Below are 19794 nucleotides of genomic sequence, written 5' to 3'. Positions count from 1 at the left end.
TACAGGATTCTTGTGGTGCTTGTAGACTACCTGGAAAAGGCCAGGACCATCATTGAGGAGTATTATATTTGCTACTGAACTGATTAAAGGGTGTTATTCAGGCTAAACATCCACATCAGGGAAAAAAGTGATCTTTCACCACAATAATGCCCCTGCAGATACAACTTGAATTGTTGCTGCAAAACTCCATGAGCTACACTTGAAAGGGCTTCCATACTCAAAAGTTTTATTTACCAGATTTGGCTCACAATAATTACTTCTTGCAAAACCAGAAGAAATAGCTTACAAAACAAAAATTCTTTTCTGTAGGTCCCAGGTTCGAATCCCGGTCAGGCATCGCATTTTTCATTTGTTACAAACTTTTCATTCTCATATTCTCATGCACAGGCTTCAAGCAGCTTATGTGGTGAATAGTTACATAAAAAGAAAAAAAATGAGACAACTGCTTATTAAGAGTTGGACAAATTGCTATATTTAGAGTTTAAAAATTGTAAAGTCGTTGGTCTAAATTTATCAAATTGCAGGGTATTGAAAAATAAAAAAATAAATTTCTGAGAAATCTTGTATTTTCTTTGTCAGTCTGAGAACTTTCCAAATGGTCCTCGTATTTGTAATTAATAGATGAAATAAAGAATTATTTGAAGCTTAAAATAACTACAAGATTGCCCTTTAATAAATATCATTTAAAATTAAATTCATTCTATTTTCTATCAGCTTCAACTTGAAGAGCATACCTTTGGCAATGCCGAGTTTCATTGAGATGGTTCACACCCTTTACTGTGAGATAGTGTCAAGCATTTCACTTGATCCTATGTTTGGCAATCTACTACAGCTTATCTTGATTGGTCGCAGACTGACTTGTTTTTATCAATATGCATACTAGATAAACAAAAATAACAAAGTATAATAATAAATTAGATTTATCTATTATGGCAGACCACCTAATAAACAATAAACATTCTATTTCTGATATTAACACAGATTTAGAAATATTAGTAAATAAAGATGACAAAATTAAATATATATAAATACAATCAAAATTTCATTTTGTTAAACCATCAAACAGTGTTTGAGGGAGACTGTCATAAAAACTGCAACAGATAGCAGCACACGGGTAAGTAATACACAATTTTCATTATTTTAGTATTTTTATTTTAAATTTTTATCATGCAATAACAGAATTATTTCAATTATCACTAAGGATGCAGAACCCCATGAAAGTACTTCTTAAAAAATTAACGTAGATATGTATTATGTTACTGTTCTGTTCTTAATCAATTGAGTTGGTCTAATGGTGAACTTGTCTTCCCAAATCAGCTGATTTGGAAGTTGAGAGTTCCAGCATTCAAGTCCTAGTAAAGGCAGTTACTTTTTTTCGGATCTGAATACTAGATCATGGATACCGGTGTTCTTTGGTGGTTGGGTTTCAGTTAACCACATATTTCAGGAATGGTCGAACTGAGACTGTACAAGACTTCTTTAAACTCATATATTCATCATCTAAGTAACACCTAAATGGCAATTCCTAGAGGCTAAATAGGAAAAAGAAATAGTGTTCTGTACTTGGTAGTTTATTTAATAGAATAAGCTGATTATTTCTACACTTCAGGAGAAAATGGTGATACACATATTAAAACACGTGAAAAATGTTGTAATATAACCTTTAAAGAAATTTGAAAAAAATCCCATTCAATGGTTTCAACACATCAGCTGCACATTTTCAAAATTTACAATTTAATTAAATATTACAAAAAATTACTGGTTTTTACTGGTCCATGAATTGGGGATTGAAAAGAATAACATCATTGTATTTTTCTACAGATGGAACAATAAGATTACATATTATATTTTTTATTCTCCTGATTTATATTGATAAAGGACCTTCTGTTTTTTATTAAAAATAATAATTTAAGTATTAACACCATTCTTTATTTATTATAATTGTTTACATTTAGATATCAATTGGTGGAGTTCTTCAGAGTGCAAAGAAAAAACTTGAAGATGGAAATTCTACTGGAAAGGAAACACCTATTTTTCATCATGTTGCAGACATGTTCAGTCATTCCGTAACATCCAATGTTAGTGCCCACAGTGCTCATAGTACTCCACATAAAAATGCTAAGAGGTATAAAACAGTTTTATATTATAAGCCACAAAATTTGTAAACCTTATTCACTAAAAATAAGGTTATTTTATTTGCTTTATGAAAAATACATTATTAGAAACTGCATTAGATATGTTTCTATTATTCTACCTGATTTCATGATTACAATGTCTATAAATTGTTTGGTGATTAATCTTTTTTTTGCCTGTATTAGGATTTTTACTGTTGGTTTATTATTAAATATTTATTTGTGCTGTAGTGTAGTATAAGGTATTTTATTTATGAAATATGCAATATATTTAAATTAAGTGATCCAACATCAATGAATGTAGTACTTCAACTTTATTTTTTTACTGGTTTTTATATTAAAATAATTAAATTAAGAATAAATATTATAAGTTGTAGTTTTAACAGATTGAATGATTTTAAGTTTGAAATAAATGTTTTTTTGTTTTTAGACTGGATGTTGTTAAACGTATACAAAAACTGAATAAAACAAAAAAAAAAGGTAATAAACCTGGGAAAGATGAAGGAACAAGTACTAAACATTTTGGAAATCCTAATGTAAATAAAGTTTATAAACAAATGACTAACAAAAAGAAAAATGCTGTTGCAACTACACCAAAAATTATAAAAAAAATTTTTAGGTCGAAAACACCATGTGATGAAGATGGAAGTGTGCTTATTGATTCAAGTCTGAATGAAACAACAAATTTAGAAGATGATTTTGATAATAATTTCTTATAATATTTTTAAATAATAAAGCATAATCTTGAGAAAAACTATATAACATTTTTTAGCATTAATTTTGAAATTAGAATTATATTTATTCAATAATATATTTTTATATTTAAAATAATTTTAGGCATCTAACATGATTTTTTAATTATATTTATGATGAGTAACATTTTTTCTCATATAATTAGAAAAATGTAATTGCATTAATAAATCGTAAACATGTATGTTATGTATGTATGTATGTATGTTATGTGTTTTGAGGAATTTATTATCACAACATTGTACTTACAATATGACAAGCCTTTTCATAAAAGCACTGTGCAAAGTTTCTTTTTTAACCATTTTTAAGAGTAAGAAGTAAGGAATCTATATGATAACCTATAACAATTTTTAGGGGTAACCAACTGTTTTGAGGCAGATTTCATAAGAAAGTTACCTATTGTAATGGGTACCATGATTCACCTTCTGGAAAATTTCGACATATCTTCACGATTCACATCGCGAAGTCAATCCAAAAGTTTTGTATATATATTTCACGTTCTTGTTAACACAATAACTGCTGTAATTTTACACCAATCACTTTCAAATTGATACATAAAATATAACAACCAAAAATCTCAGAGTTGTTCATTAATGGGCAAAGTCGGACCATGGGGGTGGAAGCGGGGTGGCTTTTTCAAAAAAACAAATATCGCTATAACTTTGTTATAAGTAAAATATCAAGTTCATTTAAAGTTCCTACTATTGTTTGGATAAAAGCCTAAAACTTATCTAAATAAAGTTTTTGGATATCGCCAACCATTGGCCCAGGGGGTGGAAAAACTGGGGTTTCGAAGACAAAAATCATACCTCTGCTAATAGGCACAGTATCGAATCAGTTTAAAGTGGTCTTTAGTCCTGTAAACATTACCTGAAATTTTTGTCTAAAACAATTTTTGAAATAACCAACTTTTTTTTTGTTTTGGTCATCCCTTGCCGTAAGGGTTGGAAACACGCCAAGGGATGAGAAAACAAAAAAAAACTGTAAAAACAAAATACATCAAACAAGGTAGGGTATCTAATGTAAGTTGTAATATTTAATGTGGGTAATGTAGGCCTATTGTAATTTCAATTCATCTTCTCAACATCACTGTTGTTATACATTTTTATATATGTTTTTAAATAAAACTTTCTGAAAACATTGTCTTTATCAATACAAAGAGACAAACCTAGAATCTCCCACTAATCCTCAAATTAGATGTGTTGTCAAGTAGTTCAGGAAAAATCATAAGGAAGTCTTGATAAATTTAGCAATAGCTTGTAGTCTAATGAGAAAACGTAGTGTTTGTAAAACATGGAAAGTAATAGTTGATATGAGCTCATACAATCTGAGTTCACATACCCCTATTTTGCCCCAGTCAGTCAGCTACCCACGTCGCCGATTTGGAATGGCGTGCCATAACATGCATAGTTTCATAGTAGGCTTCTACATTTATAGTCGTTCCACATGGCATGAAATCAATCAGCTGTATGCCAAACAGATCCCAGGAGATTGTGGCCATCAATTTGCATCCAAATAGTGTGGACCTTTGCTGGTCTGGTTGGTGATTGAGGATGATGCCATTCACTTGACTGCCATTTTCTCTCAGGTGTGTAATACGAAATCCACGTTTCATCGCCAGTTACAGTTGAATTAAGAAACTCATCATCTTTTTCTGTGTAGCGCATCAAAAATTTCAAAGCAGATCCCATTCAGATTTTTTTGTGATGTTTAGTAAAGATATGCGGCACCCAACATGCACAAACCTTCCTGAAACCTAAATGATCATGAATAATGCAACCAATAACAGCTCTTGAAACATCAGGAAAAATAAGGGCCAGATCAGAAATCATTGAGCAAAACGATCTTTTCCGTTTTCATTATTGATGCGTTTCAACAAGTCCTTGATGATTATTGAGGGCCTCCCTGAATGTTCATCATGCACATTAATTCTCTTATTTCTAAACCTTTCACCATTTTCAGATGTTTCTTTCTCTCATTACATTATCACCGTACACAGCAACCCACTGCCTATGAATTTCAACTGGCTTAACTTTTTGATGATCTAAGAAACATATGACCACGATTTACAGTCAGTGGCAACATCGATTTTGCTATTCATTTTATAACATAATTCTCACATAATCAAAGATACTACAGCACAGCAATTTACAGACAACAATGTAGTGTGCTCATTACTAACGTGGCCATGAACATCACAGATTCACCAACCTTAAGGAGAGAAATTTCCCAGCAGTCTTTACTTTAGAGATCTCTCATAATATTTCAACAAAAGAATTTTGAATAAAACCATCATCATCAAACTCCATTTTTTGTAAAAAACAAATATTTATTATGAAAATAATAAGACACAAATATGATGTACAACGCACACAAGCAGCAGGACAAGGAATGTCTTTACATCAGTACAGCAGTTATCCAGTCTTGAGCACACAACTTGCCCGACTACATGATTGGCGCGGTACACAGTAGAAAAATCATTCATTTTGAGCCATAACAGACGCCAGTGACGTAAAAGTGTTTTTTGTCATATTAAGCATATAACAACACAAAACTCAAATTTAAGCATATCAAAATATTTAGTTTTTCTTATAGACTCTAAATCATAAATGGCCTGTTAAGCAAAAATAACAAAATTAGCATTGGCAGTTAGTGTTAACACTAAGAATTTTTATGTATGCCGTATTATTGTTCTGAAGAATAAATATTTAATTTTTTGTTAATAGACTGTTCAACACAGTATGGAAAAATTATAAAAATTAACATTAACTTAAGTGAGTGTCAGGAAAATTTTTAATTTTCTAATAATGAAGAGAACATATATTACAACTGTTAGATAAGGTGTGCTCCAAATCTTTAAATGAACTGTAGGTGGTTATAAAAGAGGAGACTTTGGCTATTTTGAAATTGCAAAGCAATGATGTAGTTGAAATGGGAAGACAGTTAATAGTAAAAGATATTTGTGATTTATAAACAGAGGAGAATTACTGATGCCAAAGTGATGTTGAACTTGGCAATAAAGAAATTATAAAACTGATGAAAGAGAATTTGCCATAAAAATTATACAATGATGAAGAAACTAACTGTATTTTATCTAAATTATGACTTGATAAAATTTACTATTTATTTATTCATGGAGCTATGAAATGATGACTGATGCCTTCAGTGAATGCAAATTAAATATCAGATACTATACAGCTGTCGACTGGGTTAGTTAGAGAAATTACCTTACAGAAATGTGCATTGATAAGCCTTTAAAATCAGATCATGATGTAATAGGTGGCTCAGGCCTGTTAATATAAATAAATGGGAGGAGGTTAACGGAGGCTAACACAACATGTCCTTCAAGATGGTTAATTTTCACTTTGTAAAACTCCAATGAGAGATTAGTACACGTGTTTACTCCAAATGTTAGAGGTTAAAAAGTAAAAATGGTAATGCATCAAAAGTGTTGTGTTTCAGAAACCAATAAAAACCATACTTTCATATCATTGCATATATAAATATGTTTTGATACTGCCTGATAACTTTCATATTTCTGCTTTTTTTTTCTGTACATTGAATTTAGTTGTCTGTTGTCGAATTAATGAAAATTCGATGATATCCATTTATTCAAGTTTTATGTACATTTAATACAATTTTAAAGTTTGTTAATCCATTTTATGTTAATAAAATATTTAATTTGTTGAAATAAATTTTCAGAACTTAAAAACATAATTTTATAAAATAATATATATATCTTGTATAAAAAAGAAAATTAAATTGCCATTTGTGAATATATAATTTTTATTATTAATATTTTTTTTTGTCTTCAATCATTTGACTGGTTTGATGCAGCTCTCCAAGATTCCCTTTCTAGTGCTAGTCGTTTCATTTCAGTATACCCTCTACATCCTACATCCCTAACAATTTGTTTTACATATTCCAAACGTGGCCTGCCTACACAATTTTTTCATTCTACCTGTCCTTCCAATATTAAAGCGACTATTCCAGGATGCCTTAGTATGTGGCCTATAAGTCTGTCTCTTCTTTTAACTATATTTTTCCAAATGCTTCTTTCTTCATCTATTTGCCGCAATACCTCTTCATTTGTCACTATCCACCCATCAGATTTTTAACATTCTCCTATAGCACCACATTTCAAAAGCTTCTAATCTTTTCTTCTCAGATACTCCGATTGTCCAAGTTTCACTTCCATATAAAGCAACATTCCAAACATATACTTTGGATGTCAGGAAAAATCTTTTCCTGACATTTAAATTAATTTTTGATGTAAACAAATTATATTTCTTACTGAAGGCTCGTTTCGCTTATGCTATTCGGCATTTTATATCGCTCCTGCTTCGTCCATCTTTAGTAATTCTACTTCCCAAATAACAAAATTCTTCTACCTCCATAATCTTTTCTCCTACTATTTTCACATTCAGTGGTCCATCTTTGTTATTTCTACTACATTTCATTACTTTTGTTTTCTTTTTGTTTATTTTCATGCGATTGTTCTTGCGTAGGACTTCATCTATGCCATTCATTGTTTTTTCTAAATCCTTTTTACTCTCGGCTAGAATTACTATATCATCAGCAAATCGTAGCATCTTTATCTTTTCACCTTGTTCTGTTACTCCGAATCTAAATTGTTCTTTAACGTCATTAACTGCTAGATCCATGTAAAGATTAAAAAGTAACGGAGATAGGGAACATCCTTGTCAGACTCCCTTTCTTATTATGGCTTCTTTCTTATGTTCTTCAATTATTACTGTTGCTGTTTGGTTCCTGTACATGTTAGCAATTGTTCTTCTATCTCTGTATTTGAACCCTAACTTTTTTAAAATGCTGAACATTTTATTCCAGTCTACGTTATCGAATTCCTTTTCTAGGTCTATAAACGCCAAGTACGTTGCTTTGTTTTTCTTTAATCTTCCTTCTACTATTAATCTGAGGCCTAAAATTGCTTCCCTTGTCCATATACTTTTCCAGAAACCAAATTGGTCTTCTAACACTTCTTCCACTCTCCTCTCAATTCTTCTGTATAGAATTCTAGTTAAGATTTTTGATGCATGACTAGTTAAACTAATTGTTCTGTATTCTTCACATTTATCTGCGCCTGCTTTCTTTGGTATCATGACTATCACTTTTTTTGAAGTCTGCCGTTAATTCCCCTTTTTCATAAATATTACACACCAGTTTGTATAATCGATCAATCGCTTCCTCACCTTCACTGCGCAGTAATTCTACAGGAATTCCGTCTATTCCAGGAGCCTTTCTGCCATTTAAATCTTTCAATGCTCTCTTAAATTCAGATCTTAGTATTGTTTCTCCCATTTCATCCTCCTCAACTTCCTCTATAACACCATTTTCTAATTCATTTCCTCCGTATAACTCTTCAATATATTCCACCCATCTTTCGACTTTACCTTTCATATTATATATTGGTGTACCATCTTTGTTTAACACATTATTAGATTTTAATTTATGTACCCCAAAAGTTTCCTTAACTTTCCTGTATGCTCCGTCTATTTTACCAATGTTCATTTCTCTTTCCACTTCTGAACACTTTTCTTTAATCCACTCTTCTTTCGCCAGTTTGCACTTCCTGTTTATAGCATTTCTTAATTGCCGATAGTTCCTTTTACTTTCTTCATCACTAGCATTCTTATATTTTCTACATTGGTCCATCAGCTGCAATATATCGTCTGAAACCCAAGGTTTTCTACCAGTTCTCTTTATTCCGCCTAAGTTCGCTTCTGCTGATTTAAGAATTCCTTTTTAACATTCTCCCATTCTTCTTCTACATTTTCTACCTTATCTTTTTTACTCAGACCTCTTGCGATGTCCTCCTCAAAAATCTTCATTACCTCCTCTTCCTCAAGCTTCTCTAAATTCCACCGATTCATCTGACACCTTTTCTTCAGGTTTTTAAACCCCAATCTACATTTCATTATCACCAAATTATGGTTGCTATCAATGTCTGCTCCAGTGTAAGTTATGCACTCAACGAGTTGATTTCTAAATCTTTGCTTAACCATGATATAATCTATCTGATACCTTGCAGTATCGCCTGGCTTTTTCCAAGTGTATATTCTTTTTTATGATTTTTAAATTGGGTGTTGGCAATTACTAAATTATACTTTGTGCAAAACTCTATAAGTCTGTCCCCGCTTTCATTCCTTTTGCCCAGCCTGTATTCACCCACTATATTTCCTTCCTTGCCTTTTCCAATGCTTGCATTCCAATCTCCAACTATTATTAAATTTTCATCTCCTTTTACGTGTTTAATTGCTTCATCAATCTCTTCGTATACACACTCTACCTCATCACCATCATGGGCGCTTGTAGGCATATAGACGTTAACAATCGTTGTCGGTTTAGGTTTTGATTTTAACCTTATTACAATGATTCTATCGCTATGCGTCTTGAAATACTCCACTCTCCTCCCTATCTTCTTGTTCATCACGAAACCTACTCCTGCCTGCCCATTATTTGACGCTGAGTTAATTACTCTAAAGTCACCTGCCCAAAAGTCACCTTCCTCTTCCTACTGAACCTCACTAATTCCTACTATATCCACTTTTACCCTATCCATTTCCCTTTTTAAATTTTCTATCCTACCAACCTTTTTTAAGCTTCTAACATTCCACGCTCCGACTCGTAGAATGTTATTTTTTACTTTTCTGGTGATCCCTTCCTTAGTAGTCCCCACCCGGAGATCCGAACCGGGGACTACTTTACCTCCGGAATATTTTACCAAGGAAGAGGCGCCTCCATTATTGTTAAGTGAAAATGCAGAGAGCCACATTTTCTTGGAAAAAAAAACAGCTATAGTTTTCCATTGCTTTCAGCTGCGCAGTACTCAGAGGACTGAGTGATGTTGATATGGCCGTTTAAGTCATTGTGACTCGCGCCCCTAACAACTACTGAAAGAGCTGCTGCCCTCTTTCAGGAATCATTCCTTAGTCTGGCTCTCAACAGATACCTCTTCAATATGGTTGCACCTTCGGTCCAGCTACTCTTTATCCCTGAGCACTCAAGCCCCCTACCAACGGCAAGGTCTCATGATTCATAGAGGAGGATTTAATTATTAATATAATTAATTATAACTAATTTTAGCACTGAATTCAAAAGAAAATTATTATTAAAATCAACTAAGTTGATTTTACTGCATTGTAGGCAGAGATTCTTGTGATTCATGAGTCACCAAAACCTGGGAAGCAAGAGGTTCTGCCATGAAAGCTATTGTACATGAGATCCTATTAAGCATTTCCCTCTGCATTTAAAAGGAAATTATTTTTAAGTGTTTTACAGTTAATTTTTCCCTTAAATTTTGCATTCTTCTGTTACTAATCATCAATATATACTACACTAAGCCCATGTAAAGGAAGTGAAATAAACTTCCTTGTTGGTTTCTATTATATTATCTAATCACTTCTGCTTAAACGGGAAACACGTTTTCTGACTTGATTTGGTTATTCTATCTAAAACACACATTTTTATTATAAAAAATCTATTTCTTTAGATTTATTTTTTTAAACATAGTCGTTTTTATAAATTAGTTTAGAGCGCAAGAATATTAAATTTAGGGTACTGAATATATGAGGTAAATTGGTCATTTTTGGCTCAGATTTCAAAAAGTCTTAATTAAAAAACCTCCAATTAAAAACTTTAATTGTCACAAACCAAATTTAAATGCTCATAGCAACTGCATTTTCAATAAAATATACTTCAGTAAAAATTATTAATATTAAGAGTTTATAAATTATTTATTAGCATAAAAAAAACTATAAAACTCTGACCTTTTAGTAGGCAAATCTTTTATAAGTTGATGAGGGTTAATCTTAGTTTCATCTCATTTTCAATGATGCTAAGGCTTTGTATAACATTTTTTTGTAACTTTGGCACAGTTCAATAATTAGTAATGGGTGAATGATATTATCAAACAGCAATTGTCGTGAAATTAAGCTTTTTTCAAGGCTTCGGCTGGGAGTAACTATGTGTGGACTAGTATTTGGATTAAAATTTTAAGGAGTCTTTTTGATGAAGAATGATCTAAATTATATTTGTTCATTTAAAATTTTGTTGTGTTTGTATATCTTGAGTGCTCAAGTCACTATGTCTAATGAGTTTTCAATGTTTAGATTCTAAGATTTTGATGTTATTGATATTTTAACATGGGTGACCTGTTTCAGTGAAGTGGTTTACGAAAGTTGATTCATTGTTAGATTGCTTTTATGTATATTTATCATTGTGAAAGCTTCTTTGTAGAACTTTTTAGATTTTGTTTTAATATGAGTACCATCAACTGTTGAGGTAATTATCACAAACATTTTCAACAGCACACTGAGCTGTAACTAGCATTCTTAACTTCAGTGATCTATGGAAATCCGTTCTGAACCAGCCTTTGGCCACTGAAATTTTTAATTTACATCCTCCTGATTTTAGAATACTACTTCAGTTGTAGAGAAAACAACTGTTGTTAAGAGAAAACAGTTTACAATCTTATTTAGAACCAAGAACTTATTGTAGTTAACATTGTCAGGTTTGTAGACCTCAGGTAAATTAAATTTGTTTGTGTTAGTTTAGTAGTGTGTATTTTGCTTTAACATTATATCTACCACCTTGCCTTTTTTTTTAATTTGAAGGCAATTTTTTTAGTGTAATTATTATAAAATGATGTTTGTCTTGTTTTTCTATTTACTCTTTATTTAAAAAAATTCTTTTTACTTAGTCATGAAATTTGTGTATGAGATGGTCTATTAATATGTTTGTTTTGTACCTAGTAGTTTCAGCCAATTATTTTGTTGTGCTATTTCACAACAGTATAGATAATCTTTTTGTAAAAATGGAATGTTGTATAATCTGCAAACTGTGATAGTAAATCCTCAAAATTAATGTTGTACATTATGAAAAGAAGAATATGTATAAATCTGATAGTTGTGATAGAGTCTATGTAGATGCTGATAGTGTCTTTGATTATATTTTGTGATAATGAGGTTCCAGAAGTTTCTGCTGTTTTTTTTTTTGTTTAGTATGTCTCACATTTGTTATGTTGTCTACTGAAATCCCATCGGACACCCCACCCCCATAAAAGATCTATTAATTCCTGAGTGTATCTATCACCTGATAATTCTTTGCAATAAATTTAATTAATTTTTCTCAGAGAAAAAACTAAGTAATTTAAAAGAAGCATTTCTTATTTTTACAGTTTCGTTTGATTTTAAGAAATCAGTTAAAAATAATTCATAATCGGGATTACATAAACTTTTAATGTCAAACTCCACTGTCAAAAAAGTACTGGGAATTGGTAAATAAAACACAATTTTTATTTATTCAATATTTATTTTGTTGTCTTCATAGTAGTCGCTATTTGATGCAGCACAAATATGCCAGTGTTTTTTCCAGTTTTTGAAACAGTCGCTTACTGGTTTGGCCTTCAGCTCCTTCCACAAATTTTGCTTTATGGCTTCAATTGAGTCAAAACAGGTACCCCGGAGCAGCAGTTTTAGCTTTGGGAACAGACAGAAGTTACACGGGGCCAGATCTGGTGAATACAGCAGTTAATCAAAGGTATTTATTGCATCTTTGGCCTAGAATTCAGTAACAATTGTCGCTCTATGCGATGATGGCGCATTATCGTCATATAAAATACACAAATCTGGGCATTTCTGATGGATTTTCTCATTCAAACACTTCAATACAGCCAAATAGTTTTCTTTATTGACTCTGTCCCTCTGGAATAAATTCATGATGCACCAAATCATGAATATGATAGAAAATAATGAGCGTCACTTAGACTTTTGGGCAACTTCGACATGGTTTTTCTGCTTCCAGCTGGTCTTTTGTCCTCCATTTTGATGACTGTTGACTTGTTTGCATGTCAAACTTGAAGACCCATGTCTCGTCACAAGTTATGTTGCGTTCCAACAATGTGGGATCAGAATTGGTGTGATCCAGCATGTCTAAAGAGACCTGCTCAGGGTTTGGTTTTTGAAGAAAATTGAGCTCCTTTGGAACAAGCCGTACAGCGATGCATCTTGCCCAAAATATCCACCAAAATCGAATGAACAGAGTCATGAGAGATGTTAAGGTGAGCTGAAAATCTCTTAGCTGTAATGGTGATTATCAAGCACAATTTTCTTTACTTTTTCAATTTTTTCATTGGTTAAAGACATCAAAGGTCATCAGAATGAGGCATGTTTTTGACAATCTCTCGACCCTTTGAACGTTTTTTGTACCACTTGAAAGCGCGTTTTTTTGATAAAACTAATTCATTATAACCCTTTTCTAACATTTTTAGCAAGTCGGCACATGAAATTACATTTGCAACACCAAGTTTAAGGCAAACTCTTTGTTCAATAATTTTTGTTCATTGTAAAAATTATGTTGCACTACTGAAGTGGACTGATTGAATCAGCTGCTGTAAAAAAAGCTGATAGAATGATCATGCTTGTTTTTGGCATAGTAACTAAGTACAGTGCTATTATCTTAAAGAAAATAAGATTTAAAAAAAATAATTAGCACTGCCCTTTCAAATTTCAAATTCCTTGTATTTTTTTGACAGAATGTATTTAAACACTATTTCAAGAAAGCATTTGTAAAAATTTGGCAGGTAATAGTCATTTGAATACTTTAATAGAAATTACAATTTCTAATACAGCCTACATTTTACTTTTTTGATTAAAATTATATTTAACCCTTTGAAGACCAGATCTTTTTTGGAAATGGTTAAAAAAAGTTGCATGCTTATATTATTATTGGTAAAAAAACTATACATTGCCTTATGTGGTGACTATTTGTAACCTTGTGCTAAAAAATTTATAACATTTTTAATTACCAATATTTTTCAGTTGTTTCTTCATCTGTAGAAAAACTAATGCACTATAACTTGAAATGTTTTTTATAGTCATATCTTATCAATAAGTTTTCTAAAGATAAAGAACAAAAAAAAGAAATAAAAACAAAAAAATAAGTTTGAAATTACATAACTCAAGAAACAATTTTAGTATGGTAATCGTGATTTTTGGAATTGTTGTATTTTGTGTTAAACTTAAAACTTTTATGATTTTTGGCAAGAATGGGAGAATGTTAAAAAGGAAATTCTTAAATCAGCAGAAACGAACTTAGGCGGAACAAAGAGAACTGGTAGAAAACCTTGGGTTTCAGAGGATATATTGCAGCTGATGGATGAACGTAGAAAATATAACAATGCTAGTGATGAAGAAAGTAAAAGGAACTATGGACAATTAAGAAATACTATAAACAGGAAGTGCAAACTAGCAAAAGAAGAGTGTTCAGAAGTGGAAAGAGAAATGAACATTGGTAAAATAGACGGAGCATACAGGAAAGTTAAGGAAAATTTTGGGGTACATAAATTAAAATCTAATAATGTGTTAAACAAAGATGGTACACCAATATATAATACGAAAGGTAAAGTCGATAGATGGGTGGAATATATTGAAGAGTTATACGGAGGAAATGAATTAGAAAATGGTGTTATAGAGGAAGAAGAGGAAGTTGAGGAGGATGAAATGGGAGAAACAATACTGAGATCTGAATTTAAGAGTGCATTAAAAGATTTAAATGGCAGAAAGGCTGCTGGAATAGACGGAATACCTGTAGAATTACTGCGCAGTGCAGGTGAGAAAGCGATTGATAGATTATACAAACTGGTGTGTAATATTTATGAAAAAGGGGAAGTCCCGTCAAACTTCAATAAAAGTGTTATAGTCATAATACCTAAGAAAGCAGGGGCAGATAAATGTGAAGAATACAGAACAATTAGTTTAACTAGAATTCTATACAGAAGAATTGAGAGGAGAGTGGAAGAAGTGTTAGGAGAAGTCCAATTTGGTTTCAGGAAAAGTATAGATACAAGGGACGCAATTTTAGGCCTCAGATTAATATTAGAAGGAAGATTAAAGAAAAACAAACCAACATGCTTGACATTTATAGACCTAGAAAAGGCATTCGATAACGTAGACAGGAATAAAATGTTCAGCATTTTAAAAAAAATGAGGGTTGAAATACAGAGATAGAAGAACAATTGCTAACATTTACAGGAACCAAACAACAACAGTAATAATTGAAGAACATAAGAAAGAAGCCGTAATAAGAAAGGGAGTCCGACAAGGATGTTCCCTCTCCCTGTTACTTTTTAATCTTTACATGGAACTAGCAGTTAATTATGTTAAAGAACAATTTAGATTCGGAGTAACAGAACAAGGTGAAAAGATAAAGATGCTACGATTTGCTGATGATATAGTAATTCTAGCCGAGAGTAAAAAGGATTTAGAAAAAACAATGAATGGCATAGATGAAGTCCTACGCAAGAACAATCGCATGAAAATAAACAAAAAGAAAACAAAAGTAATGAAATGTATTAGAAATAACAAAGATGGACCACTGAATGTGAAAATAGAAGGAGAAAAGATTATGGAGATAGAAGAATTTTGTTATTTGGGAAGTAGAATTACTAAAGATGGACGAAGCAGGAGCGATATAAAATGCCGAATAGCACAAGCGAAACGAGCCTTCAGTAAGAAATATAATTTGTTTACATCAAAAATTAATTTAAATGTTAGGAAAAGATTTTTCCTGACATCCAAAGTATATGTTTGGAATGTTGCTTTATAGGGAAGTGTAACTTGGACAATCGGAGTATCTGAGAAGAAAAGATTAGAAGCTTTTGAAATGTGGTGCTATAGGAGAATGTTAAAAATCAGATGGCTGGATAAAGTGACAAATGAAGAGGTATTGCGGAAAATAGATGAAGAAGGAAGCATTTGGAAAAATATAGTTAAAAGAAGAGACGTTCTTATAGGCCACATACTAAGACATCCTGAAATAGTTGCTTTAATATTGGAAGGACAGTTACAAGGAAAAAATTGTGTAGGCAGGCCACGTTTGGAATATGTAAAACAAATTGTTAGGGGTGTAGGATCTAGGGGGTATACTGAAATGAAATGACTAGCACTAGATAGGGAATCTTGGAGAGCTGCATCAAACCAGTCAAATGACTGAAGACAAGAAATTGATAAAGTTTAGTCAAATTTGTAAAATTAAGTTTTTAGAACTGTCAGTACACAAATCCACGCAGGTTGAACATTTATACTACGTTTCCGATCAATTTCACTCTGTTTGAAACCGTACATTTTGCTTATTATAGGAAATCGCTAATAAATATTGTAAGTAGTACGGAAATAGGGGTACTAGCGCCAAATGACGCCGTAGCCCGTCAGTGTTGCCAACTTGATTTATTTTGTGTCACTGTAGCCTACCTGGTTATATATTTAAGTTATTGAAGTAATATCTCAAAGGTTGGTAGCTCCGTTGAACAGCTGTTGTGTAGCGTGTTGGTTTGAATTAAATAAATATTTGAAGTGAAAAAAAAACCAGGTCGGCTAGGATTCGAACCGTGTCATGACGGGACGGGACTGACTGACACCTTAACCAATCGGCTACAGAGGCTCCCTGATGTAATGATTGAAAAATGTTCTGCATAAGCGGTGATGAATTGTGAATTTTAATCTCACATCAGTCTACACACACAGCTTGTACTGGTGGTCACAGCTTGTACTGGTCGCTAGATGCGCTAGTGTGGCAGCCGCCATCTTGGGTTTTCCCTTTTTTCCCCGTGAGAATTTCCCTTTTTTGTATTGAGTAAAAAATGAATTGTATTACATATGTGTGTATGAATAAAAATTTAGACGTACCTCGAGATGATGCTGGTCGTCGTGGCCGTTGCACCGGGAGGCGTCATCCGCCACTCCTGGATCCCGAGATGGCTCGTTCACCAAGAGGCGGCGGCAGCTGCGTGCATGCGTTGACGTAGTGGCGCGCAGCTGAAGAACGTGGCCTAAGGTTGAACGTCCCGTTACCGTGGTAGGCGCGAAAGCGCCACACCCTACCGACCAATCACAGCGCCGGATTCAATGCGGCCGCGCATTCGCAACACGTAAACTGTTACTGTTACCACCACCACCGCTGCAGACACGAGCCTACATGTAAATTAAAACTTAACACTAATCACATTCAAGTCAGTTGCGTCCCGTCATGACACGGTTTGAGTCCTACCCGACCGGGTTTTTTTTCACTTCAAATTTTATTTCTTTATTTAATTCAAACCAACCGCTACACCTTAGCTGTTCAACAGTACTACCAACCTGTGAAATATTACTTCAATAATTTAAATATATAACCAGGTTGGCTACAATGACCCAAAATAAATCCAGTTGGCAACACTGAAGGGCTACGGCGTCACAATCCAAGATGGCGTTGTCTGCCATGGCGCTAGTACCCCTATTTCCGTACTACTATCGTAAAAAAGAAAACTAAACTAAAATAAAAAAGTATGATATTACGATGTGGACATCAAAAACAATGATAAAGGAACAACTTTCTCTGTTCATCTACGTAATATACAACACACCGATAAATACAATATTGTAAAATTACTAAATAAATAAAATAAGGTATTTCTTTTCCTTCACAGTTGGATAAAAATTCTTACCTCAAATTACCTAATTATGAATTTACACCAGCTTTTGATTAGCTTAAATTATTAAAAAAAATTTGTAAGAGTAAAAGCACTTTAATGTGTTTTATCTAAAAATATATTGGGACACTGTTGAAAAAACAAAGTTGTTCACCATATTGGAAAATTGGAACTGATTTTAGTTACTGCATTTTATGTGGGATTTATATCACAAAAAATAAAAAATAGTAAAACTAGTTATAATCATTAAAAACAAATATGAATACATGATTTTAAAATACCACTGATAAAACTAGTAAAAGTGTTATTTATATCCGTTAGTCATATTACATTGCTCATGTTTGTGGTATTGTCAGTTTTTGGTGTCAGTTCCTTATTATTAATATAAAGCTAGCCGTAATTTTTTATCATTTCCTTAATAATGTGTCATCATAAAAAAGGTATCTTTTCCATAAAAATATGTGAACATATTATTAGTAATTAATAAGTAGTGCTTGTATGTTAGAACTTAAAACATTTTAAACAAAATAACTCATATTTAAACAAATTTATTAATAATGAAAAAATTCTGATATTAATAATTGCAGTATTTATTGAAATACTTGCTCATACGTTCATATTAATCTGAATGTAATTAATTTAGAAATATTTTCTTTTACTTATTAATTTTGGAATAATGACTATTTTTTTTTATTCAGTTTTAATTTTAACGCTTATAAATGTTATTATTGTGAAATGTGTTTATTTTGATATTGAAAATGTTGTTGATTATAGTCTCCCTAGTCACGAGAAAGGTTCTCTTTTTGGTTACAGTGTTGCGTTGTACAAAATTTATGCTCAGTATGGCAGGTGAGTTATAATAAATCAGTATGCTTTATTTATTTAAAATTATTATATTGAAAGAGTAAAATGATTATAATTCATTGTTATAGTAAAAAAATAATTTTCTATTGTGACTTATTCTAATGAATTTCTAAAATTTCAATTTACTAGTTTGTTTAGTAGTTAGAATCATAACTAATGAAACATCTTTTTTTAATAAAAATTATTTAATTAAGAGGTTTAAAAAATTAATGTTCTAAAATTAAATATTTTTTTTTTAAATTTAAACAAAAATAAAATAAAGTTGAAAGTTGAAAGACTGTAGGACTCATTCTAAGGAACTGGCATTGTGCGAAGACTTGGCATAGAAATAAAAAAATTGACTGTTGAATTAACATTTAATATTTTTTAAATAATTAATTTTTCTGTTTAAATCTTTTTCCCTTTTTTTTTATAAAATGTAATGATTATACTTAAAAAAAATACTGTTTCAACAATTATATATATATATATATATACACATACACTGTTTCAGGATGTATTCCTCGAACAAGTATGTATATATAATATATATACACATGCATACATACACTGTTTCAGGATGTATTCCCCCGAACTTCTGGTACTGATTCAGGACTCCAAATGAACAAAAAAGTTAATATCGACATAAGTCCTATTTTGTTTTGTTTTCCTTCTGGATGTTTTGAGATTTTCAACAAAGAATTATTTCTCAGGAATGGTAAACCTATTTTATTTAAATCTGGCAAATCTAAGACTAATGTCTTATTTTACAAAATAAACAATTTTGAAAACATCAACTTCAAAAATTTCAAAATGGTGTCCTTATAATTTTTTAATCTTCAATATCTTTGTAATTATTTGTTTGATCAAATTTTTAATTATAACAAAATGACAACTCATCTGTAAAAATTTGTTTATAAACTGAGTTATTGCGGGCAATTAACCTGGCAGTACATTTGCACACCATAATGCAAGCTGATCATTTTTATTAATTTACTATTACTATTTATTATTAATAATTTTTATTACATTTAGTAGAGGAAATAAAAACAGGCAAACAAATTTGATTCATATATATCTTCTGTTTGAACTGTAAATATATATATATATATATATATATATATAGTTTACAGACTCTAAGATGAACACCAACCAGTTGATTTGTATTCATCCTTATTCCATGACATGGATAAGGTTTGAATCTACTTCTTTATGACATGATTGCTGGGGTTTGATTAATTAACTTCCTTATATTGTGGCTGGAGCTGGATTGTGGGTGATTGTGAAAAATTTTAATGTAACACTACTGCAGTTTAAATGAGTAAATTATATTATTTAAGTATGAAGAGGGGAGAAGATAGTTTACTGAATCTCTAGAAAAATTTCCCTTTTGGGTGGTGTACAACTAAATATGATGATGGACAGAAGATTTTAACCCTCAGTTTAGAAGAATCGTAAAGTTCCTTGAAAAATGGCTTTCTTCTCATAGATATGGTGTTTCAAAAATCATTCTTACATTTCTGTACCATTATTGCCTATGTAACAGGAATTATCATCCTGAGCTAGAACAAAAACAATTAATTA

The 19794-nt window shown here is 31.7% G+C and overlaps 2 protein-coding genes across 7 annotated transcripts in view; both read left to right on the top strand.

Moving 5' to 3' along the window:
• Positions 1-6389, top strand: part of LOC142325386 (uncharacterized) — a 78151-nt gene extending 71762 nt beyond the window's left edge. For all 5 annotated transcript variants that reach the window (XM_075367104.1, XM_075367102.1, XM_075367100.1 and 2 more), the window contains exons 15-16: positions 1956-2125; positions 2563-6389. In XM_075367104.1, the coding sequence (XP_075223219.1) occupies positions 1956-2125; positions 2563-2851 (459 nt within the window). In that variant the 3' untranslated portion in view covers positions 2852-6389. The remainder of the gene's footprint in view (positions 1-1955; positions 2126-2562) is intronic.
• Positions 6390-17882: 11493 nt separating this feature from the next.
• The window catches only part of LOC142324534 (integrin alpha-PS2-like), a 97306-nt gene continuing 95394 nt past the window's right edge, over positions 17883-19794 (top strand). Inside the window, exon 1 of one of the 2 annotated variants that reach the window (XM_075365372.1) lies at positions 17883-18216. In XM_075365372.1, coding sequence (XP_075221487.1) covers positions 18044-18216 — 173 coding nt within the window. In that variant the 5' untranslated portion in view covers positions 17883-18043. The remainder of the gene's footprint in view (positions 18217-19794) is intronic. The other variant, XM_075365373.1, reaches the window with a different exon arrangement.

The sequence above is a fragment of the Lycorma delicatula genome, chromosome 5 (genome assembly GCF_047948215.1).
Source record: "Lycorma delicatula isolate Av1 chromosome 5, ASM4794821v1, whole genome shotgun sequence".
Classification (NCBI taxonomy): Eukaryota; Metazoa; Arthropoda; class Insecta; order Hemiptera; family Fulgoridae; genus Lycorma; species Lycorma delicatula.
This window is presented reverse-complemented; position numbering and strand designations above follow the sequence as displayed.